Source organism: Chionomys nivalis, chromosome 7 (assembly GCF_950005125.1).
Source record: "Chionomys nivalis chromosome 7, mChiNiv1.1, whole genome shotgun sequence".
Taxonomy (NCBI): Eukaryota; Metazoa; Chordata; class Mammalia; order Rodentia; family Cricetidae; genus Chionomys; species Chionomys nivalis.
Window position 1 is genome coordinate 37,125,729 of NC_080092.1, and position 26,010 is coordinate 37,151,738.

General features: G+C 47.3%; 1 protein-coding gene across 1 annotated transcript; it reads right to left on the reverse strand.

Annotated features, from left to right (window-relative positions):
- Window positions 1-26,010, reverse strand: Slc36a2 (solute carrier family 36 member 2). Its single transcript, XM_057775069.1, has 10 exons — window positions 25,759-26,010; window positions 22,470-22,560; window positions 21,576-21,664; window positions 20,148-20,247; window positions 13,912-13,992; window positions 9,177-9,395; window positions 7,931-8,029; window positions 5,694-5,860; window positions 4,048-4,217; window positions 1-1,032 (listed from the first exon to the last, which is right to left on the reverse strand). The coding sequence occupies exons 1-10, from the start codon at window positions 25,914-25,916 to the stop codon at window positions 761-763; spliced, it is 1,446 nt and encodes a 481-aa protein (XP_057631052.1). The 5' UTR covers window positions 25,917-26,010; the 3' UTR covers window positions 1-760.

A 26,010-nucleotide genomic window follows, 5' to 3' on the forward strand; every position in this document is an offset into this window, starting at 1 on the left:
CAAAGCAAGTTACAAGGTCAAGACTCAAGGGGTGACATATAGACCATCATTTGGTGGCTGGAGCTGCAACATTACATTGTCACAGGGTATTTAAAACACTTTTACGCAAACAATTATCTAAGAACCGCATATCATGTCTGGTGACCATTAGGCAATCGAGAATGTTTATTGCAATTGCAAGAATTCAGACATAAAAACCTCCTCCAGTGTTATCTGTGCCTGCTGCCTCGTGCTCTTAGCTCATCAGCTTGACCCTGATTTTTTCTTATTCACCTGCTGGGTTTCTGAATTGGGCTAAAACTTTAGTGGTTTAGAAAGTTCAATGCCCTTACTGTAACACAGACAGTGCCTTTTTACCTGAGCATGGGACTCACCTCGGCCCCCTCTATCTTGATGCTGAGGTGAGTGAGCATGATGTGTTTCCAGTCACTGACAGGAAAAGGACTTGACCTATTTACTAAATGAACAGGAAGAGAGCTTCTTCTGCCAAAAGCTGGCCCTTGCTGTCCCCTAGTGGCTGCTTTTTGCATAGCTCCACTCAAGGTACGAAATTAGATAACCGACAAAAAAGGAGAGCGGAATCTAAAAGCTTCCACGGAAGAGCTCTTCACTGTGTGGAAAACTAGAGGATGACCAAGGTTTGTCCCTTTTTTTTTTAAATGACCAGCTGCACCTTGTGTCTGGCGAATTTTTCATGTCTTGGACCAGAGAAAAGGTGAAGTGAAACCACATAAGTCACCGTGGGTGAGGGAAGACTCTGTCACTGAATAAACATAGTGGAGTTGGACAAAGGGAGAGAGTTCCCGGACTCAATCAATTCATCCAGGGCCTGGTAGGTCCCCACCATGAAGCCCACGAAGCCCAGGATGCTGATGAGGGCATCCTTGGTGATGGTCAGGGGGCTCATGCCCTCCGAGTAGTACGTGGTCACCTCCAGCAGGGGCGGGATGATGAGGGCCAGGGCGCTGCTGCTTACAGAGCCCACCAGGGAGATGACCAGGTCCAGGCGTGGGATGAGGATGGCCAGCATGCCTATGGGAGATGGAGTGGGACAGATGGAGAACCTCATCTTTAGCACCAACGCCTTTAAACATTGTTCCTGAAGTCACGTTTAAAAGAAGCCAAACCTCCCACAGACAGCCAGTCTTGCAAATAAAAGCTGAGGGCTGGGGATGTATCTCAGTTGGTGGAATGCCTGCCCAGCGTGCATGAAGCTCTGGTTCTAGCCCCGACATCTATCCCCAGTTGCCATGGTGACACACGCCTACAACCCCAGCATTTTGGAGGTGAAGGCTGGAGGATCAGGAACTCGAGGTTTTCTTTGGCTACATAGTTTAGTTTGAGGCCAACCTGTGCTCTATGAGATTTATAAAAAGGAAAGAAAGAAGTCAAGAAAAAAAGACAGGGTGCGATGCTACATGCCTTTAGTCCCAGCACTTGGGAGGCAGAAACAGGTGAATCTGTACATTCCAGGCCAGCCAGGGATACACACTGAGACCCCATAAAAACAACAACAAACCAATGGGAGATGGCTCAGTGGATATAGGCACCTGCTGCTAAGTCTGATGATCTGATTTTGATCCCCAGACAACACATGGTAAAAGTTGTCCTCTGACCTAGACACATGTGTCAACATGTATATGTGAATGATACATAAATAAATACATGTAAAAAATTAAAAAGAAAGGAAAAAGTGGAGAGTTCTCAGTGCACCTGCTCTCATCTCTGGAGGTGTATAAATGGTTGCTGCATCTCATTCCTCTTATTGAGATCCAGGGTGACGGGTAAGACAGTGCAGAGGTTCCTCCATCTCCTGTTCTTGCTGAAGCTATTCCAGGTTTAATTAAAATCTGATTTCCTTGATGGAGAACCCAACTCTATTCTAGGAACCTGAAGTCAAAATGCCCCAGCTAACTTAGCTTAAGTTCTGTTAAACTACCTGCTTCTGTAACTCTCCTCTCCACTTCGGCTCCAGAGCAAGACACCAGAATGCGGATTTTGCCTTTAAAAGCCCCTCGATCTAAGTATCCAGGACTACATTTGGGTCCCTGAATACCTCAGTATAGTCCCAGCAGACTAGAATAAAAGCTTTCAATTACTGTGTCTGAGTGGTCATCTTTGGTGGGTTCCCCACAACACCGTGTGTTCATATTGTTTGGTTGTGGGGGGAGCGGATTTTCTCTGCCCACTTAGGTTCTGCGTTTGGGGCTCTGAAAATGGAGAGATTATCAAGAGAGAACACAATGTTCCTTTGTTATTTGAATCCAGGAGAGTCCAAGTGATGGCTCTGGACACGCAGGTAATGAAGGAAGCAGGCTTGACTCATACACATGGGGTCCTAGCAGTACCCACCATCCCCCAAAACCAAAGGAAATGGAAGGCAGGCCAGGTTCAGATGGTTCCTTGATTCCAGTATGACAATGGTTAGCCTCCTGCTGGGATGGCCTTGCAGACATGTGTGGGTGGGTGGGTGGGGGCACGCACGAGAGAGAGAGAGAGAGAGAGAGAGAGAGAGAGAGAGAGAGAGAGAGCACAGTGGCTGTGTTTCCAGAACACCCTATCTAGTCAGTAAACTAGGTTTAGATCACACTTTTTACTCAGCCTCTGTTCAAATGTTAATAGCGTCATACAATCTTCTGATTTACTATTTCATGTGTATGTGTGTGTGCTGACTACTCTCCCCATCAAATGATTTTTGTGCATATTTTCATTTTTTTATCCTTTGACAATTTCCTGTGGGTATATACGGGAATGCTGGCCACACTCGCCCCCACTACCCTCTCTCGTCCCCCTCCCACTTGTTCCTGGCCTCTTTTTCTCAACAACTCCCCCTTTCATATCTTTTTAAAGACGACCGTGTGGATTTAGTTAGGGTTGCCTGCATGAGCATGGGTATCATGCTTGTTTTAAATGTTGACCTAAATTTACACAAAATCCTCAAGGACAAACGACACCCATTGTCCGAGCATTCTCTCTGGCTCCCAGCCTTCAGTGTTAACCTTCAGTGCTGGCTTTCATGACCTGGGTTTGAATCCTGTTTATTTTTCTTCATTAACATTATTTTTACTAAATGTAACTCCATTTATTTATTTATTGAGTATATGTATGTGGAGTGTGTCTCAGCACATGTGTAGAAATCTGAGGGCAACGTTTAGGAGTTGATGCTCTCCTCCTGCCATGTGACTTCCGGGGACTGAACTCAGGTTGTCGGGCTGGGCAAAAAATATCTTATTTACCAACAGAGTCATCTCACTGGCTCTTTTACTGCTACTATTAACTATCAAGAAAGTAGCTCACGTGACTTGGGCTGGCTCCAAACTTGCTACATGGTCAAGGGTGGTCTTGAACTCCTGACCCTCCTGACTCCACCTCTAGAGTGCTGGGATCACAGGCCTGCATTAACACGCCCTCTTTATGAGGTACTGGGGAATGAATGAATGAATGAATGAATGCCAGGCAAATACTCTATTAACTGGGCCAAACCCCCCAGCTTCCAACACTCACTGGCTAGTTATGTGACAGTGTCCTACTTCACGAGCCTTCTCATGGGGACTGAATATAACATTATGAAATACAGCCAGGGAGGGTTTACCACAGTGCCTGGCACCCCTTCTCTGTCGTCACTGTATAACACACTGGCTATCAGCGAACCTGTCCTTGGCTGGGCATCAGCACACCCTGTCTAATTAGGGAAGATGTAGGACTGGATTACGTGGAGGTTGGGGTGATGGCTCTGTTAGTCAAGTGTCTACCCTGCAGGCACAAGGACCTGAGGTGGATCCCTAGAACACAGGTTAAAAAGAAACAGGCATGGTGGGGTACACTTGTAACCCCAGCATTGGGGAGGCAGAGACAAGCTGATCTCTGGAACTCACTGGCTGGGTAGCCTAGCCTAACTGGGGAGTTCCAGGCCAATGGTAGCACCTGAAAAATATCACCTAAGCTGTCCTCTGCCTCTAAATGGATGCACACATATGATTGAACACACACACACACACACCCCTCAGGAAATGGTCAGGAGGCTCCCTGAGACACTGTTCTACTCACATGTGAGGCAGACCATGGCAAGACGGATGGACAGGTCCACAGGCAGTTTCCAGCGCTTTGACACCTGGGAGACAGCAAGGGGGACGATGATTTCTGCAGGGACGTAGAACTGCAGGGCGTAGGTACACAGGATGCCGACGACATACAGGAGCTTGACTGACTGGTACAGCCTGCAAGACACACAGCCGTGTTCTCCACGGCCTGGCACTCCCGCACCTGGCCTCCTGGGGACAGCAGCCTCTGATTTGGGGACAGTCCCCTGGGTCTGTGTCTTCTCTGAAGATGAAGGTGTGGGCTCTTCTCAGAGTACAGAGGAGTCTCACCAGAGTGGAGAGAACAGAGAAGCATTAAGGATATGATGGCAGCAGAGCGAAGGGTCATGAAGATGGGAGGCAAGGCACCCTGAGCATGCGCACCCATGGTGCCTCCACAGGCCACTCTGAGACGTGTGGTCAGGTCAGGCCTGAGGACAGACAGGCTGACGCTAGATACATCTCCCAGGAAGATTTATCAGGAAAGTAGTCAGGGTCCTAAAGTCGGGGTCTAAAGTCCTTTGTGACTAGAGTCTATAGTAATTGTCCATGCACCCCAAGTGCTCAGCGTGTCGGGAGCCCTTCATAAGTGCTCTGCCTGGTTTGGAGAATTGCCAAGTCCTTAATAAACGAGAGGGAAAGAGATTATCTGTGGGGTTGTGTGGAGAGATGGAAAGAGAAGCAGGATCATGGCAGGCTTGAAGCTGAGGGCAGGGAGGAACGGTGAGGCTTCAAGGGAGTTGAACTCCTCTGTGTGTGTGTGTGTGGTGTGTGTATGTGTGTGCACATGTGTGTGCAATGTGTTGCGTGTGCTGTATGCGTGCATGTGTATTATATGTGTGTACACATGCATGTGTGTTACATATGTGCATGTGTGTTGTATGTGCGCATGTGAGTGTATATGCCACCTGCATATAGAGGCCAGAGGGTGACGTCAGATGCCTTCCTCAGTTACTTTGCGCTTTATTTCTTGAGACAAGGTGTCTCACTGAAACTGGAGCTCACCAATTCAGCCCGACAACTTGGGTAGTGAACCTTGAGGTGGGGTCTTCTGGTTCTACCTTCCCAGTGCTAGGATTACGGGCACTTGCCACATGCCTGGCTTTTGCGGGGGGAGAGTGTTGCAATCAGATTCAGGGTGCTCCTGCTTGCGTATTAATTCTCTTACCTGCCGAAACTTGCCCATGTCCCTGTCTCAAGTTTTTAACACTAGTTTCCCTGATGTGTGTGTGTGTGTGTGTGTGTGTGTGTGGTGGGGTGGCAGCAGAGACTTACTGATGAGCCTGGGAAGGGGAACAAGAAGGTTCCGAACCACAGATAGAATCCTTATGCTTTCTCCCAGCACTCCCTTCTCCTCCCCTGAGGTGACCAAGGACTCTGCCTCACTGCTGTCCTTTCCTTTTAGTTGTGTGGCCTTCATGCTAAGATGCCAAGACCTGACCCAACCTGGAGGCGGCTGCTGACACATCTCTGTAACCCATGGTTCCAGTGCAGGCTCCACCTCTCCCAGTGGGAGTGTCTCTAGACCTGGGTCTCCCTGCTCTGACAGTCACAGGAAGAGCCACACAAGTCTACACATCTCTCCATCCTGACCACCCAGGGCCGTGAAGGTACCAACAGTTGGGCAGGTTAAGCGTGATGCTGGCTTTGATGTCATCTCCAAACCGCAGGTAACCCAAGGTCCCGATGGCAATGTACAGGGTGGTGATGATGGACATCCCCAGAGACAGAATGGTTGGGAAGCGGCGGGCATCCTTCATCTGGTTTTCCAGAGGCAGCACCTGCAGGAGCATCACATTGTAAGGAGCAGGATAACAACAGCGATAGCAGTAACAGCATCGACACAGCACAAAGAAGAGAAAATCTTGCTGCCTCTGACATGTTCATAAATGAATCAAAGAAGGTACTTGAAAAGGTGTTTGTATGCCCTTGCTCTTGTCAATATTAGTCATGATCAAAAGATGGGAGGCAGACAAATGTCCATCATTAGAAAATGAGTAAACAAAATGTGATACATCCATGCAATGGAATATTATACAGCCTTTAAAAAGAAGAAAATTCGGGGACTCAGTGGTTAAGAACACTGATGCTCTTGTAGGGGACCCAGACTCAGTTCCCAGCAGCTAGATCAGACAGCTCACAACCACCCGTGACTCCAGCTCCATGTGATCTGACACCCTCTTCTGGCCTCTGTTGGTGTATGTGTGTGTGTGTGTGCGTGCGCGCGCGTGTGTGTAGGCAAACCACTCATACACTTAGAATAAAAATAAATAAATCTGTTTTAAATTAAGGAAATTCTGACAGTCATTGAAGTGTCTGTGGTTATAAGCTGATGTGGGTGCTGGGAGCTGAATCTTGATTCCCTCCAAGAGCAGCCAGTGCTCTGAACTGCAGAGCCATCTTTGCGCTTCTGATTTAAGACAACAGCCATTAGGACAGGGGTGAGGAGATCCCTCACTGTGATGTATCCAATAGCTAATGAGAAGGTGCAGATTCTCATATACTTGTTGGTCATTTGTAGTTTTTCTCGAAGAAGTCTCCACTTGGGTCATTCACCCGTTTTATAGCTGGATTACTTTGCTGTTGTTTGCCGGGTTCCTTATACATTCCGGTGTCAGCCCTCATCCCGGGTGTCGTCAGCCCTCATCCCGGGTGTCAGCCCTCATCCCGGGTGTCAGCCCTCATCCCGGGTGTCAGCCCTCATCCCGGGTGTCAGCCCTCACCCCGGTGTCAGCCCTCATCCCGGGTGTCAGCCCTCATCCAGGGTGTCAGCCCTCATCCCGGGTGTTAGCCCTCATCCCGGGTGTCAGCCCTCTCACCCGTGAGCACATGCCTCCCTTTCTAAAGATTTGTCTCTCCTCCACTCCTCACTTTGCCATGCAGATGCTCTTTAGCTAGAGAAGCCCCATTTCTCAGTTTGCTTTTATTCTCTATGCCTTTGGAGTCCTATCCAGAGAACTCATTCCCTGGACCTACCGCTGTGTCTAACCATCCTGCACATCATTCTCTTCTAGAAGTTTGAGGGTTTTGAGTCTTCCATTACATTTATTTTTTATTTGTTTCATATGTGTGCAGAGATCAGAGGGCAATCTGGCGGGTCCACAAAAAGCTGGGCATGGTGGCATATGCCTGTAATCCTGGCACTCCTAAGGTGAGATGGGAGGCAGAGCAGGAGAATTGGCAGAAAGTTCACAGGCCAGCTAGCCTGAAGGTCCGAGCGCAGCCAAAGCAGTAAGAGAGACACCTCAAAAGGTGAAGGGAGAACTGAATCCTGACTCCACAAAGTAGGTTTCTTTTGACAGGGTTCTTTTTTTTTTTTTTTTTATTGAAAAAAATTTTTCCGCCTCCTCCCCGCCTCCCATTTCCCTCCCCCTCCTCCCGCCCCTCTCCCCCTCGACAGGGTTCTTAAGACAGGGTTTCTCTGTAGCTTTGAAGCCTGTCCTGGAACTCACTCTGTAGACCAGGCTGACCTCAAACTCGTAGAGATCCTCCTAGCTTTGCCACTAGAGTTCAGGAATTAAAGGCATGCACCACCACCACCTGGTCATTTTTTGTTGTTGTTTTTTGACTAGTCTTGATTTTAAAAAGACTAGGAAACTCATATTGCTCAGAAAAGAAACACTGGATAGAGACATTGACAAACATAATCTGCTGATTGCTTCTCTGCCATAGCCTACTTTCATCTGCTGGTGGCAACTGATCCAGATGAGACCAGAGGTTGTTTTATCCCATGTGTAATTCCCACAGGTCCAACCCAATGGCCAAGAGCACATGGAAAGCCAGAGCTCTTAGCTCTGTCCCAGAAACTGGTTCACAGGTCCAGGGAAAGGCCACCTTCATCCCAACCTTACCACGCCGATGCTTTCAAACGAAAAAATGGCTGTTCCAAAGAAGAGAGGGTAGGTCTTCCAGCTTGCTACCAGTGGCAACTGGCTAGGGTCTGGGATTCCCTACAGAAGAGAGAAATACAAGATTGTCATTCCATACGCACACTTGAGCTCCTCCAAGCAAGAAAGACTCTGAGAGGAGAGCTGGATTTGAGAACACTAAATGTCAAAAAGTTCAGCAAGCCTTTAGAATGAGGTAAACATGATAAATATTGACTTTAATATTGCACATTACCAACGAGTCAGAGGGCAGGAGCATGCAGGCAGTGTTAAAACATGAAAGATCCGTGTCTCATGAAGGGAGCGGGTTTACCAGAAGTCTCTAAAAGCATACTGTGTATTTCACAAATTAGTGACACCCAACCACACCCAAGAACCTCTATGAGTGAAGAGTGGGCATGAGTTTTAGAAGTTATTGTAATGTAGTTATAGAATATCCTAGGGAGTACAACATAGTTAGTTGAATGTGAAAATCTGCTTTTCCCTTCCTGAGCTGTAGATTAAAGGGGAGAACAGAACGGGTGGAGTAGATACTCTACTCAGCCTGCGGTCCAGAACGTTAAAAGAAACACAGGATTGTTTTTATGACTGAAGATTCCTGGAATAGCCCCAACATAAAGAAGAAGTAGCATATGTGTGTACAGGTGTGCATGCACATGTGTGGGTGCATGTGGAGGCCAAAGGTCAATGTCAAGGGTCTTCATTGGTCCCTCTCCACTTTAATTTTTGACTCAGGGTCTCTCATTAAACCTAGAGCCCATCAATTTGGCTAGACTGGTTGGTCAGGCAGCTTCGGGATTCTCCTGTTTGCTGCTCTGCTTATTCTAACTCCCCCACCCAGTTTTGGAATCACAAGCATATTCTACAACACCCTGGCTCTTACACAATAGGTTCTGGGGTGTCAACTCAGGTCTTCATGCTTTTGGGGCAAATGGTTTCCTAATGGAACTGTCTCCACAACCCTGAAAACATAGCTTTTTAAAAATCTGGATTTGATATTTAAAACAGTCATTTGGAGACACAGAAGGAATGAGATAGCAAAAAAAAAAAAAAAAAAAAGGATGAGCTGGTACAAAGAGGGAACATTACAGCAAGATGGGTCCTAGGCTGAAGGGTGAGGAGCATACCCATCCTAGGACTTGGGACCTGATGCCTCATGTGGATACCAGTGCCCTGTCTCCTGGGGAGTCAGTGGACGCTATGCACCAACCTGGATGATGTACTGGGCGATGATGACCAGGCTGACAAACATGCTGATGTTGGCCAACATGGAGAAGATGGTAAGGACACGGAGGTTCCGAATGAAGACCAGAAGCCCCAGAATGGGCAGGAAGGCGAGCATATAGAGTCGTGAATCCATGGTGGGTGTCAGACCTATGGTCTCGTTGTAGTGGCAGCTGATGGTTGTGCCATTAACAGCTTCTACTACCTAAGGAGGAAACGGGAAAGCAAGAGGAAGAAAACATTTGAGCATGTGGTAGACTCGGTGCTTTTCCCAGAATCAGACTCTTATAAAGAATCAGAGGATCTTGAGCAAGTACAGGGCACTGACAACTTCCTTTAGGTTTTAATTAAAATAATTTACATTTATTTATGTGTTTGTGTGTGCATGCGTGCTTGCCATGGTGCACACACAGAAGTCAGAGGACACCTTAGAGGAATCGGTTCTCTCCTTCCATTATAGGGGACCTGGGCTCGACCTCAGGTCATCAGGCTTGGCAGTAAAAGCCATCTCTCCAGATGGTGAAATGTCTTATTCCAAATCCTCTTCACCAGACTACCTTAAAGGAGGCTGCCCAAACAGTGAGTTTAATGGCAGAGAACTGCCTTTATTGTGAGGTCTGGTGCTTGGCTCCCTCGCATCCCTTCTCCTGGTATTGAATTCTCTTTGCTGTGGAATGCAGCCTTGGGAAAACTGTAGATTGTAGAGCTGGAGGGCTGGCTGGAGTCAGGCTCTGAGCTCAGAAGTACAGATGGAAATCTCAAGCCAAGTGACACAAAGACCGACTAGGAAAGGTGAGAAGCAAACCCTGCCCGTGGGGCCCAAGGGTGGCTCTCTCATTCTGGTGTCTGTAACGCCCCGCACCCCCGCCCCAGGACATGCTCTGGCTCCTGGTCTTTTCTGAGACCCACATTTTAGCTTTCTCTTCCATTTTGTAAGGCAGCTTAGATCATTTCAGTACACTTACTTTTTTTTTCCTAAAAATTTCCCAGAGTCTCTTTCTTTCACTCATAACCCCTAAATCCCGTCAGCTACTGCTCTTAACTGGCCAAAAGAATTAGTTTCTCTCTCTCTCTCTCTCTCTCTCTCTCTCTCTCTCTCTCTCTCTCTCTCTCTCTCTCTCTCTTCTCTTTAAAAAATGTTATATGTGTTTATTTTATTATTTTATGTGTATGAGTGTTTTGCCTATGTGTATGTTTGTGTACCATGTGCATGTCTGGTACCTGCTGAGGTCAGAAGAGGGAGTCAGATCCCTGGAACTGGAGTTAACAGATGGTTGTGAGCTGTCATGTGGGTGGTGGGAATGGAACCCAGGTCCTCTGCAGGACCATTGAGCCATGTCTCCACCCCAGATATTCTTTCTTGACTGGATTAGTACTAGCATTTTGAATATCAGGGCTCATTTTTTTTTTGCATGGATTGGACCACTTATAGAAGAACACGGCATCCTTGAACCATACTTAGTGAAAACCATTAACATCCTCAAACATGGCATAAGAAAGACTCTAATGCTGGTTAGTTTTAATTATCAACTTGCTATAATCTAGAATGACCTAGGAAGAATCTCAGTAAAGATTTGTCTAGATCAAGTCGGCTGGTGGGCATGTCCATGGGGGGATTATCTGGGTTGTTAACTGATGTGGGAAGACCCAGCCCACTGTGGGCAGTACCTTTCCCTAGAACTATGTAGTCACAAAGAAAGTGAGCTAAGTCGTAAGCATGTAGCATTCATTTCTGTCTGCTCTTGACTGTAGATGTGATGTGACTAACTGCTTTGGGCTTCTGCTATCCTGATTGCCCTACAATGATGGACTGTAGCTTGAAGGTGTGAGCTAAAATACACTCATTCTCCTTTGTTTCTTTTTGTCGGGGTATCTTATCACAACAACAAAAATGGAACTAAAACAATCTCCTAACACACAGTATACACGTCATTTCCTATAAGGTCAGGGTAGATGAATGGTCAACCCTACATTTAAAATCAGCATAACTCTAATACAAGCAATACCATTGTTCAGACAATAGGATTCATGGCAGAACAATTAGAATCTAGAATCATGTAAGAAGAAAGTATAAAGCTATTACTGACATCAGCACTGGTGGAGAAGCATGGAGTCCTCTCCAATATATTTGTCCATGTATTTTCTACTCAACATCCCAAGTTACACAATGAAGATGCATTTTATTTTATTTATTTATTTATTTATTTTTTTGAGACAGGGTTTCTCTGTAGCTTTGGTGCCTGTCCTGGAACTAGCTCTTGTAGACCAGGCTGGCCTCGAACTCACAGAGATCCGCCTGCCTCTGCCTCCCGAGTGCTGGGATTAAAGGCGTGCGCCACCACCGCCTGGCGATGCATTTTATTTTGTAAGATGGCAATCACTGTATCCATTCTTAAATTGAAACCTTATTTTAACTTAAGCACACATTGTGGATACATAAATATGAATTGTTTTCTCTTGAATTCTCTACTTTGTGTGTGTGTGTTGCTGGGTTGAAACCCTGGGGCTCATGCATGCAAGAGCAAGCACTATGCCATTGAGTTTCTTAGCTTGCTTTTTTTTTTTTTTTTTTTTTGGTGAGGCAAGATCTCACCATATAGCTCAGATTGGCCTCAGATTTACTATCTGGCTAAGGATGACCTTGAACTTCTGATCCTCCTGCCTCCATCTTCCCCATTTGTGAGGTGCTGGAGACTGAACCCAGAGACTTGGGAATGTTAGGCAATCAGTTGGCCAACTGAGCTACATCCTAGCTCTCCAACCTTTGCCTTTTTGTTTGTTTGTTTGTTTGTTTAATGATTCCTTCCTACAGTAGAAAACATCCCCAGATGATTAGTGTGGTAGTTTGAATGTAACTGGTGTCCTTAAGCTCATAGAGAGTGGTACTATTAGAGCTGTGGCCTTGTTGGAGGAAGTGTGATACTGTGGGGGCAGGCTTTGAGGTCTCCTATGCTCAAGCTACATCTAGCTCAGTTCAACTTCCTTCTGCCTGTGGATCAAGATGTAGGACTCTCAGCTCTTTCTCCAGCACCATGTCTGCCTGCACGGCTCCATATCCTGCTATGATGATAATGGACTAAACCTCTGAATTTTAAGCCACCCCAATTAAACATTTTCCTTTATAAGAGTTGCCATGAGCCGGGCGGTGGTGGCACACACCTTTAATCCCAGCACTCGGGAGGCAGAGGCAGGCGGATCTCTGTGAGTTCAAGGCCAGCCTGGTCTACAAGATGGCTCAGTGGTTAGGAGCACTGACTGCTTTTCCAGAGGACCTGAGTTCAATTCCCAGTACCCACATGGTGGCTCACAACCATCTGTAATGAGATCTGATGCCCTCTTCTGGCCTTCAGGCATATGTATATTAAAAAAAAAAAAAAAGAGTTGCCGTGGTCATGGTGTCTCTCTCTTCACAGCAATAGAAGCCCTAACTAAGAAAATTAGCCAGGTACTCAGGAACCTCCATAAAAGGTCTTTGTCCAGTGGTCAGGACTTTTCCTCAATGCAACCACCATTGTCTTCCATGACCAGTAGAATTGCTTCTCTAGGGACAGTCCATGTTTTCCTGCCTGGAAGGTTTTTCAAGGTCTATCTCCCTAGCTTGGATGCTACCACTCTGCAAGGCTGCCCAAGCATGCCCAGCTCACATATGGCTCCTAGAGGAAGCCTTCTGTGATGCCAGGGGCTACACAATGATGCTACTAGACCACAGTGTGCATTCCCAACACCTGAGCTACCTCCTGGATGTCACAAGGAAATTTACCCACTGTGTTTTAGAACCACCCACTTAGTTTGCAACCCGCTCAAGACAGTGCTCAAGACAGTGCTCAAGACAGTGCATGTGTTCACCCTAATAGGCAGCAGATAAAAATGCAGACCATGAGCAACAGATCATAAATAGAGTTTTGCCAGATAGCAGCTTGCTTTCTGAAGAGACTCTACACCGTGAGCTTGAGGCTAGCTCGGGCTACATGAGAGTCTACCTCAAACAACAAATTAAAGATAATATAAACAATAATATCCTTGTCCTGGGGATATAGCTTAGCTAGTAGAGTGCTTACTGGCCACACATGAAGTTCTGGATTTGATTTCAAGCATTGCATAAACCAGGCATTCTGGAAGACACCTGAAATCCCAACACTTGGTGAGTAGGGGCAGAGGATCAGGAATTTCTGGTTATATAATAAGTTTGAGGTCAGCCTGGGCTATATGAGACAGAGAGAGAGAGAGAGAGAGAGAGAGAGAGAGAGAATAAAATAAACAATGGGAATATTCAGCAGCAGAATTCAGATCATGTTATGATCATTCTTAGTGATAAACTACTTCAAGCTATTTGAAATGTGAGAACCTGGCAAAATGTGAATCAGTTATGAGAGCCAGCTTTTCATTGCTATAAATAAATATTATAACATATAATATTATAATATAATAAAACACCTGAGATAATAAACTTTTTAAGAGAAAAAGTATGGGCTCCAAAGATGGCCTGGACATGTACACACACACACACACACACACACACACACACACACACACACACGGTAATGCAGAAATCTGTAGCTATATGGAGGGTGGGGGAGGCCAAGCTACCCGATAGCATGGCTTTCCCTTCCCGTGTTGTACTGATGAACTTTTGAGGACTCAGATGAAGCAATGTAGGTGAACAACTGGTAGAGAAGCTTCCTTCTGTGTCTTCCCCTTCCCATCCATCTTGTCTAAAGTACCTGTTTTAAATTGTCCGCCAGAAACACAATGTACACACAGCAGAAGCCCAGTTGGGTGACAATGAGGAAGAAGATCACGATGTACCTGGTGGAAGGAGGAGGAGAGAGAGACTTGTTATAAAAGACATTGACTTTTCTGGTCCATTTCTTGCCATTCTGCCCTCTGTCCCCAAGGGCTGGTGGCCTTGTACCAGCACCCTGCATCTTTCTGCCACTATCAGAGGGCAGGAAGGAGTGAGGTGACAACAGATCTTTGTAAACAGCTGTTGTGTGGAGGCCCACAGACGTGAGTCCTGTTCCACCTTGACTAAGGGTCAGAGAGTGCGAGCTGATTTTTGCTCTTTCAAAGTTGTTGACAACAGGTGTGGCTACAAACAAGAGATCCTGACCTAGGGTGTGGTTAATTACTATTTTGTGAATCCACTCCACCTTGCTATTCCTGCTCCTTCAAAGGAGATTAGCAGGAGGTTCCAGGGAGTAGCTGCCTGCAGGACACTTGATCTATTCCTTATATTAAGTTAATGAAGACTGTTGCCTCCCCCCACCCCTTTGAGTGGAGTATATAAGCATGTGGAAAATAACCGTGGGCAGATTCAGTATTCACTGAGTGTCGCTCCTGGTGCTGTTCTGTGTTTCTGTCTTTTATTTCTCTCATATCTCTGTCCCCTCTGCTTAATAATTCTAATCCTCACGCTCCTACCCTGGAACATGCGCATTTCATCAAGGCTGGACCCTGATACTGTTGAACACTCACAGCCTGCTGTGGTCAAGTTCCCAGGATGGAACCCTGTGTCCCACCCGACTCCATGGCATTCTTCATCCCTGCCTCTCATTATAACTGATAACAAACACACAGCGTTTATCAGCTGCCCAGAACACACAAAGTGTTTTTCCTAACAGGTGTCAGACACTTCATTAGGTATGGAAGATACATAGGCAACCCAGGGCCCCTTGTTCTGGTAGTTTATAATAGAATGGTTTGTAAGATGGAAAGAAATTAGCAATACGAGGGCTGAAGAAATGATGCGATTTCTCGCTTGCTCACAAGCACAAGGACCTGTATTCAGATCCCTAGCACCTATGTAAAAGTCAGGCGTGGTGGGGCACACTTGTAACCGTAGCACTGGGAAGGTGGAGACGGAAGTGTTCTCGGAGCTTGCTGCCTGGCCAATGTAGCCAAATCAGTGAGTTCTAGGTTCAATGAGAGACCCTGCATATGTGTGTGTGTGTATGTATATATGTATATTTATATATACATATATGCATAAAGAGGATGAGAAAGACACCAGATATTGACCTCTGGCCTCCACATGCACAAGTATATACACATACATGTTCATGAACATTCACACCACAGACATGTGCATGCACACATAAACATGCACTCACACATATGCACAGAAAGAAATTAACATTATACTGTGGCTCTAGGGGCCATGGTGAAAACAGACATAGTGTCATGAAAATCATTATTTTGTATAAATATGCACTCAAAAATATCCACATCAAAGGTAAGAAGTCTAAATAAATGTACAAATTCCAATAATTTATCCCTAATCTGTCTTCATTCTCTTAATATGGTTATCTTTAATCCTAAAGGGGAGAGAATAAGGGGGTGGAGTGGGAGAGAGAGAGAGAGAGAGAGAAAGAGAGAGAGAGAGCGCTGGAAAGATGGCTCAGTAGTCAAAGTGAGGTCCAGATCCCCAGAATCCACATGAATGCCAGGTGTGCATGTTGTTCTTCCAGCCTTGAAAGATGGAGATGGGATCTCCATAGCAAGATGGTTAATGAAATTAGCCGTATCAGCAAGCTCTGGGTTTGATTGAGAGACCCTGCCCCAGTGAGTATAAGAGTGATGGAGGATGATGCTGACATCAACCTCAGGCCTCCACATGCATGAGCACTCATGCACTACATGTACTACTTGCCTGAATATCAGAGTGTAGAGCTAAGCCACTAGAGGCCAGGCAGTGGTGGCACACACATTTAATCCATCCCAGGACTTGGGAGACAGACAGACAGATCTCGGTGAGTTCAAAGCCACCCTGGGCTACAGGAGATTGATCCAGTTTCAAAGAAAAACAGAGCTCACACAAAGGTGATCCCAGTACTTGAGATCCCACACCTTTAATCCCAGCATTAGGGAGGTGGAGGCAGAAGTGATACGGCTAGGCAGAGAGAGGAATATAAGGCAGGAGGAGACAGGGGTTCATTGCAGTCTGAGGACAGGATCACCCCTTTGGTCTGAACATTGGTAGAGGTAAGAGCTCTAGTGGCTGGCCACTCTGCTTCTCTGGCCCTTCAGCTTTCACTGATAGCTGACTTTGATTTTTTATTATTAAGACCAATTACAATACGTGTTACATCAATGTGTGTATGCAAGTTCAATGTGTGTGAGTATATGCATGTTCACTGTGTGTATGCACTGCGTATGCATGTTTACTGTGTGTGTATGTGTGTTCACTCTGTGTGCACTGTGTGTGTATGTGTGTTCACTCTGTGTGTGTGCACTGTGTGTGTATGTGTGTTTACTCTGTGTGTGCACTGTGTGTATGTGTGTTCACTCTGTGTGTGCACTGTGTGTATATGTGTTCACTCTGTGTGTGTGCACTGTGTGTGTATGTGTGTTCACTCTGTGTGTGTGCACTGTGTGTGTGTGTGTGTGTGTGTAGAGGGTAGAGGTTGATGTCACGTGTCCTCCTCCACCACTTTCCACTTTATATTTTCAAGGAAAGGTTTGTCACTGAACCTAAAATTCAGTAATTCCTCTAATCTGGTTACACCAGCTCCCCCCAGCGAATCCGTCTATGCCTCCCAAATACTATTCCTGGTGGGCTACTATACCTGCCTGGCTTTTATATGGCAAGCTCTCTATCCACTGAGCCATCTCCCCAGTCCTTGGCCCAGTCTTATGAAGCCAGACAGTCAAGCCCCAAGCAATGGTACACACCAGGTTCAAAATGTGGATGCAATGTTGAAAGTACCACCTGACCCTCTACAGGTACACTGGAGGTCTTGTGTGTCAACTTGACACAAGCTAGAGTCACCAAGGAAGGAGCCTCAGTTGAGGAAATGCCTCGAAGAGACCCAGCTGTAGGCATTTTCTCATTTAGTGATCAATGGGGGAGGCCCCAGTCCACGGTGGGTGGAGCCATCCCTGGGCAGGTGGTCCTGGGTTCTACAGATGGTAGACTGAGCAAGACAGGGGAAGCAAGCCAGTAAGCAGCATCTTCCATGGCCTCTACATCAGCTCCTGCCTCTAAGATCCTGTCCTGTCGAGTTCTTGTCCTGATTTCCTTCAGTGCTGAACAGCAATGCCCAAGTGTAAACCAAATAAAGCCTCTCCTCCCCAACTCGCTTTCTGGTTATGGTGTTTTGTTCCAGCAATAGAAACACCAACTAAGACAAATTGGTACCCAGTAATGTGTGGTATTGCTTTGACAGACATGACCATGTTTGGGGAGGATTGTGGAAAGACTTTGGAACTTTGGGCTAGAAGAGCCATTGAGTATTGAGACCTCAGTGGGATGTTCTGTGGGAACTTGGAAAGATAAGAATATTTAGAGAAGTGCAGAAGATGGAGGCCTGGCTCGCAAAGTTTCAGAGGAAAGCTTAAAGACTCTATCAGGGCCATTTGTTATTTGGAATTAAGATCCTGTGGTTCTGGTTAGTTGTGTTTAATAAGATCCCAGAACTACTGAGGTGAAACCTTGATGTCGCTGGGACATCTGATGCTGGTCAGCAGGAGCTAAGAAATTAGCGGCGAATAAGAGGAGACCAGAATCACTGGTGAAATCTTCTGGGAAGTGTTTCCTGAGAGCTCAGAGAAGCTGTGTTCTGGAGGCAGCCAAGGCTGTACCTTGTGATGGCAGCCAGACTTGTTAATATGGAAGACTTGCAAAGAAGCTGAGGCTTGGCACCATGAGAAGAGCCTAGGAGAGGCTGTTGGTGAAAGTACAGCCCAGCTGAAGCAGAAGACCCCCGTTTTTGAGATGCCAGTGCCATGGGATGACCGCCAAGAACAGCAGTAACCGTGGAGTGAGACTAGCCGGAGCCCAGCAATGTCGCAGCAGTGGAAACCCCACGACAGCAGACATTTGGCAGCTATCCTGTGGATAACTCTGTATCAAGTGCTCAGATTGTGGCTGTGTGACATGCTGAAGTCTACAAAGGTTGATTCATCAGTTTCATTGTTGGTAAGGAAGTGATACAAGGCCATATTAGGTGTCGAGAGTGCACTGAGTATGCAAATAGAAAAGGAGCAACTGGTTTGTGCTGAGCAAACAGACGGCAGATGGGGTGGAATAGGCCTGAAGACAGAAGCAGAGGCGTGAACTTAAATTCGGGCAGCACGGATAGATGTGCTGACACGCGTGTCGCCCCTGAGAGCTAACAGCTGGGCCTTAGGGAGGAACTGCTCAGCGCAACCAAGTGTCCTAAAATCTGGGTCTTTCTGTTCTTTTTGTTTTCCATTCTTTCCTCAAGACTTCTTTTCTCCCTGGCCTCGTGACTGCTGGCTTTAGTTCTGTAAGACTGGCATTTCTACCCAGTGCAGTCTCCCCTCAAATGTCACCGCAGACCCAGGTTGTCCAAAACGGAAGTGGGTAGAAGTTTGAGCCATTCTGTCTCTTTCCTGTTTTTATTCATCCATGTGTGCATGCATGAATATGCACGCACATGTGTACATGCATGTTTCACATGTGCGGCACATGTGTGTGCATGAGTGTGGAGGCAGAATCATTCTCCAATGCTCTCCTACCTAATTCATTGAGTTAGGGTCGCTCAATCAAACCCAGACTATCAGTTCCCTGATAGTCTTGCTAGCCAGTCTGCTCTTGGGAATCCTGCTTCCTCTCTCTGAGGCTGGAACTATAGGTGGCCCACCACCCCCGCCTGCATGCACATGGGTTCTGAAGATCTGAACTCTGGTCCTCACGCTTGCACAACAAATGTTTTGGCTGATGAGCCATGTCGCCAGCCCCAACTCTTTCCTTGGCTTTCAGCTAACCTCTTGCTGAGACACCTTTCTTCATTTCCCGTTGTCACCATCAGAGTGGACATCATCTGCTCTGAAACCTCCTCAGGGCTCAGAAAGTCTGCCCTTTGCTCCCTTATCATCTCCTCTCACAGAAGCTCGATGACCCTTTCAGGAATGTACATTAAAGAATGCTTTAACATGAAAAGCTCTCTTGACTTTCTGCTTTCTTAAGAAAGGGGCTGACAAGGTGGCTTTATGTTTAAGAGCATAGACTGCTTTTGCAGAGGATCAGAGTTCGGCTCCCAGCCCCTGCATTATAACCACCTGTAACTTTTGCTCCAGGGGATCCAATGTTTCTGGCCTTTTTTGGGGCATTTGCACTCATGATACCCCACCCATACATAATGAAAAGTAATACAAATAAATGTTTTTTTTTAATAACAAAATCTTAGAGAGGGCATAGAACACACAATGTGGGCCAGTGAGATGGTTCGGTAAACAATGATGCTCACTACCAGACCCAATGACCTGAGTTCAATCCTTGAGCCCCACATGGTAGGAGGAGAGAACCGACTCCTGGGCTGTCTTCTGGCCTTGACATGAACCCCTCCCCCCAAAGATTAGCTACTTATTAAATCAATAAAAATAAACTAGACGATGTGACTGGGCACCTTCCTCAGTTTCCCCACCCTGACTCTGCCTTCAGCCACCTGGACTTTCTGTAGCATGAACCTGTCAACATCCCCGTGTGGCCTGCACCCCAGCTCTGCCCCCTTCCCAGAAGGCCATTCAGGCCTGGCCTTCTCTGCCGTAAGTAAGTCCTCAGCCTTCAAGACTACGTCGTGCAGCACTCATCTCAGCGTTCCAGTGAAGCCGCCCTGGCGCTGACACACCCCTCTTCCCCGGTCCCGATAACCCTCTACCCGTTTGGTAGTAGCCAGAATCTCTTTCATGTGTGTCCCATGTGGATTGCATAATCAAGCCATAGACGGCTGCCCTTCCCAGTGGACCATGGGTAGTGAAAGAGCAAAGCCTTGCTGCCTGTTTCCTTCCCTGTGCCGTCTGCTAAGTTTCCTAAGAACGTAAGGTAAATGAACACCTATCACAAGAGTTACACGAGAACTGGAAAACTGATGTTGGCAGTGACCCTCCGCAGGGTCACTGACTTTGGAGCCACCTTGGCAGGGAAGAAGAAATTCCCTGGCAGTATGTTTTTTCCTTCCATATCCTAACCCATTGAAAACAAAGGGAGAACAAGGTACCTCCCCCAGTGGGCGTGGTTTTGCAGCCAGGCATTGGGACTAGCTTCCAGTCCATGCATCACTGTGTCCCCATAGTCCATGAAGGGCTTGTTGAGTCTGTAGAACAAAGCATATACATTGTAAGAGACAAAGGAATATAAGATTATGACTTTGGGGAGATAAGAGGCCAAACTGGGCAGATGCCATATAACATGAGAACCTGAGTTCAAATCCCAGAAACCACATAAAAGCCAGGTCTGTAATTCCTGCAGAATGAAAGGCAGAAACAGGAGGATCCTTGAATCCCTGGCATTGTGTTGGCTGTGTTGCCTGGAATATGCAGCAGCGAACAAAAGACCTTTTTTTCAAACAAGGTGGAAGGCCAGGACTCACAGCTAAGACTGTCCTCTGACCTCCCCTGTGTGCTGTGTCACATGTACACATGCATGCATACATGCATACACTTCCCACCATGCTCTGCACTGCTCCAGGGATTGACCTAACTGGGATGATGGAGGAAAAGGACAGAGCCATGTTCAGATAAGCCAGGATCCGGTGGGCTGTGCTTACTGCTCTTACTGATGCGTGGCATCAGCCACAGCATCCCAGCAGCCCAGAGCATGTATCTTACGCAACTGAGGAGCCAGGCTTCGCGTGCACAGCTGTACAGGAGGCAGGTTTCCCTACTCTGGGTAGGAGGCCCCTGTAGGGGAGCAGCCTCAGGCTGCAGTCATCCCAGAAGAGGAAGCTGTGCTTGGCAGTTGCTACACACCCTGTCAACAGGCCCATTTGGAGCAGAGGAAGGTTTTGCTATCTCTTTGAACCTCACCTTGGGAAGGCTTTGGGGACAATGGGGAACTCGACATGGCTGTCCTCATGTTGAAATGACACATCCACTCAGGGCTTCCTCCACTCCTTACACACCTACTCAAGGATTCCTCCACTGCCCACAGCCCACAGGTTAAAAAAAAAATTAAAGAAGTCCAGAGATCCAGACCAAGGCCTCACAGATAAAGGGTAAAAAGAACATGGAGCCAACACAGCAGGTTCTAATGGAGGCTGTGAGGTCTGGTTGTAATGCCACTGTGCCTTGTTCTCCCCTGTAAACTGAGGAGCTGACACACAGCATGGTTAACAACACAGCCTGGCATGGGTGTAGTGGTATCTAAACCCATGGCCCTCACTGAACTGGGTTCTACTCTTAGAGGCAGGAACAGGCAAGGGTTAATTATACCCACTCTACAGGTGGGCTGATCAGACAAGCTTAAAAAAAAAAAGCCAGATTGAGGTCACCTAAGCAGCCATGTGTCTCGACCTCCCCTGAAGTCTCCCCAACCCTGAAGCCCTTTTTCTTGGCAATCATAGGGACCATGGAGAAGGAAACTCTTCTAATGTAAGATGTTTGGGGGTTGTCCCCCAGAACCCACACATGGGACACTACTCACCTGTGACAGAAGCGCTGGGCACACCTGACCAGGATGTGCATACAGTGGCAAGCGATGAGGCCCATCACCAGCAGACTGAGCGGGCCCATCTGCAGGCAGGGCAGACATGAGCGAGGTGGGAGAGAAGATGACTTAGTAGTGCAAATAATGCTGAGGACTCAAGAGTCTCTCTCTCTCTCTCTCTCTCTCTCTCTCTCTCTCTCTCTCTCTCTCTCTCCCTCCCTCCCTCCCTCCCTCCCTCCCTCCCTCTCTCTCTCTCTCTCTCTCTCTCTCACACACACACACACACACACACACACACACACACACACACACACTATTTGGGGATGCAGGCTCCAGCATGCCACAGTACGTGCAGAAGTTAGAGGACAGAAGTCAGGAGTTCTTTCTCTCTCCTTCTACCATGTGGGTCCCAGGGATCAAACTCGGTTCCTTGGACATGGCTGCCAGCGCCTTTATCTACTGAACCATTTGCTAGCTCTGAAAGAACTTTCTAGAAAACTGAGTGGAAAGCCATTTTGCTAATCTTTCCAAAAGCAATCTTATGTAATGTCCCAAAAGTACATGAAGCAACCATGATGAAGTTTGTGATGGGAGTAGGGGACCCAATGTCTTGACTACATATCCCTTTAGTGGCCTCTGAGGTATCCTCAAGGACACGTAGGTTCTGTAAAGCCAGATTGGATAACTGGTCCAACTCCAACCTTACATTCTATAAAAGAGGAAGCTGAGGCCCGAGAGTGGATAAAAAGGACCCCTGGAACATGTGGCCAAGGCAGAACTGAGACGCAGACTTGATGTTTAGATTCTAGGTCCATTTTGGGTCCAGTTACCGTCCCAGGAAACACTTCTCTTAACCCATTACCATCTCCTCCCGCACCCCACAGATCTTACCAAGATGCCTGCATTCTTCACAGCCAAGGGGAGTCCCAGGATCCCCGTGCCCATGTTGCCTTTGACCAGGTGAACCAATGTCTGGAACCCTCTGCAGGAGGAGAATGTAAGAGGACATGGAAGTGGGGAAGGGAAAAAAATCTAGAAACCATTCCCTCATCGCCTGTCAACACCTCAATTAAACTGGGAAGGTAAGTTTATGGCCACCTTGATGCTCCTATATCCTTGCTTGGCATGTGTGGGTCTCCTGGAAGGTGACTACCCATCTCAAGTTGTCCAGAATTGTCCTGGCATTAGCAACTCTGTGCCATGAAGCACTAACTGTATGAGACACTGTACTAAAAGTTTATATATAACATCTTATTCGATCTTTTTGGCAAGACAATAAAGTAGGCACTGATGGGGGTTTTAGTTTACAGATAGGAAATGGAGGCACAAAAGTACCTAAATGATTTGTCCACGGCTACACTGGGGTGCTGGGGCTGGAAGCCAAGCTGCTTCACAGCCATCTTTCACTGTTGCTGAACACTAGGAGGCGGATCCAAGGCAAGGGAAGAAAGAGGCAGCCCAGAGTCATCACGGAGGAAACTGAGGCCCAGAGACCAACCTGGCTTCCCAAGTTGTGGCAGAGACAGGATTGCACTCCAAGAAAGGAGGAACGGCAGATAGGAAAAATAAAGGTTCCTGTGACTTCTCAGTAATAGGTCAGGGGACCTGGGTCATCTGAGGATTGGTCTCCAGAGAGGTTTTCTTTTTCTTCTTAGTCCAGGACATTAAGTCTGGGGAATGGCATGACCCCTAACCCAGTAAAACCCAAACTAAAGCAAAGGACTCCCACTCTTTCTGTTATTGCTTACTTACGGTGTTCAGGATCACACCAGGGCCTTGTACATGTTAAGTAAGTGTTCTGCTACCTCAGCAATTACCCATGATTTCTTCTTTCTTTTTCTTTCTTTCCTTCCCTTCCTTCCTCTATTTCTCCTCCTCCATTTCTCTCCCTCCTCTCTTTCTTGAGACAGAGTCTCATGTAGCACAGGCTGACCTCAAACTCACTATGTAGCCAATGGTGACCTTGAATTTCTGATTGTCCATCTTCCACCTCTCCAGTGCCATAGGTGCGTGCCACCATGCCCACTTCATGAAGTACTGGGGCTCAAACCCAGGGCCTTGTGCCCTCTACACAGGAACTCTACCAACTGAGTTGTGTCCATAGCCCTGCTTTACTATTTCTTTAAGAGAGATGTGAAGTTGATTTGGAGAACAAGGTCATTAGGGGAGAAAAATTTCAAGTTGGGACTTTCTCTCCCAGTGAATTTCAAACCCAGCGTTCTTCTAGATGCCTCTGTATCCTGACCTTGTGAAACAGAGTCCTTGGCTTTTATCTAATCCTTCAGAAGCCTTAGAAATTCCCCCAAAAGTCCTTGCAGCCAGCAGGTCGTCTTAAGCCAGTGACAGGAGCCTGGGTTTTGGAATCGCACAAACCAGGATTACAACCCAAGGCTGCTACTTATCCAGCTCTGTCAGTTTGTGGGAGCACATGTCTGACTCCGGAGAGCCTCTGAAAATGTGAAGAAGAACAAAGCTATTCTGAAAGACTTCACCCAACTCCCAGTCTCTGCATTAACCCCCAGGTCCTCTAGCATCGGAAGAACTCCCTGTGGATTGGTAGGAGTTAAAGAACAATTGGAGCAGAAAGGGGGTGGAGAGCCCTGCATGCCTTTCACTTTCCCTGTGGGTGTCAACATTGCTGACAGAGAACTATACCCCCTGGCCCCCATGATGGGCTTGTTTTGCAACTGGGAAGGGTCAGCGGGTCACTTAGGAAATTTCTAACTAGAGGACTTAGGAAATCAGAATTTAGCTTGCAGCCATTCTGCCAGCTCGCAGTGTGTTAAGCCATGCAACATGTTGGATCAGGAGCCAGGAGGCCTGGGTTCCATCTCTGACTCCTTTGGTGACCTGGAGCCACCATCAGAGATCTTTTTAAGCAGCTAAGAGTACACAGGTACTATGCGTGGGGCCTTCATGCTCACATTGAAGGCACAGCCATCCTGGGAGGAGCAAGCCATCGTTTATAGACTCATCACTTTCTCCAGCTGGTAAGTGGGGACTGAACCCAGACTCCATTACCTGCATGCCTACCCAGCCTATGTGACCTGTCTCCAAGCCCCACAGGTCCTCTCTAGATAGTGCTTGCTTTATTCTCTCGAGTTTTAAGTAACTGAAATTGCCACCTCAACCACCCAGGACAAAGATGAGAGTCAACTGATTCTCAAAAGTTGAGAAATACCCCTGTTCTTCTGCAGGTGACCTGCGGACCTTGACAGCTTGCTCTAATGAAGGTCCAGGACCAGTTCCAGAGACAAAGGATCCACGTCATCCTACCAGCAACCATTGAGTCCATTCCTGCAGTGTCTTGTGGGTGGTGTGGAGAGACTGAGTCCATCCCTTCAGCACCTTCTCCCCTCTGCCACACATTCTCCTCCTTCACATTCACCTTCAGTTTACACACACACACACACACACACACACACACACACACACACACACTCCTTTAATGTCCTTTAATACCTGCTCCTCCCTGCTTTACATATGAGGAAAGATGATTTGTAGGAGAGAAGAGCAGGCTTCCACCCGAACCCAGTCCTTCTGGTCCTCTGTGAAGTGACGTACTACACTGAGGGTATCAAACTAGCCTCTTACAGCCTGAGCCTGAGCTAGCTGGACTGCTGTATTGGTGAAGTTAAAGGAGGGAGAAAATGCCAGAGCCCTGCAGCTTGTCATATTCTGAAAACCTTTGCCAATGTCCCCTGCGCCAGACTCCATCCTTCAGGAATTGGAAGTAGCTAGAATCTTCTACATGTTCTTCTTTGAGCAGTACCATTACAACCTTAGTGGCAGCAAAGGCCAGGCTTGCTGCAGGGAGAGGCTTGCTTGTGGGTTGGTGAGGACACTGTGGTCTTATGTGCTGATCCCAACTTCCTTTCAAGTTCTACCTCCCTTTCTAGACACCCAAAGCCCCAAATAGCACTATATTCTAGCCTCGTCTCTGTCCGTAAACTTTAGCACGTGGCTTAAAGCCATTGGGCCTCAGTTTCCCTCTCAGGGCTTTTCAAATTCGAAACCTGGCCTCAGCTAGAATTTCCTATTTGACACAGCTCGTGGCTGCCACTTTTTCCTCTTTAGTGTTCCTGGTGGCACAATAGGTTGAGGGTCAGACACACCCACCTCGAGGTCCAGGCTGGAAGCTGATGGGAGCAGACATGGGGTGGCAGGGAGCGGCACTCACGTTATGCCCTTGGTCTTCTTCGATGACTCTGAGGAGCTCCCATTCCCGAGACTAGGATCCTGGCTCTGCACCTTCTTGGTACTCTCAGGAGACGACACGAGGTCCAGCTTGATAGTGGTGGCTACCTGGGGATCCCCAGCGCTCTTGGTCGCAGACATGACAGCTTCAGAAAGGGCAAGCTCAGGATAGAGAAGGGGCAGTTGGGGAGGTGTGGATGCAGGTGCAAGCTGGGCTCAGTGGATCTGGCCTCAG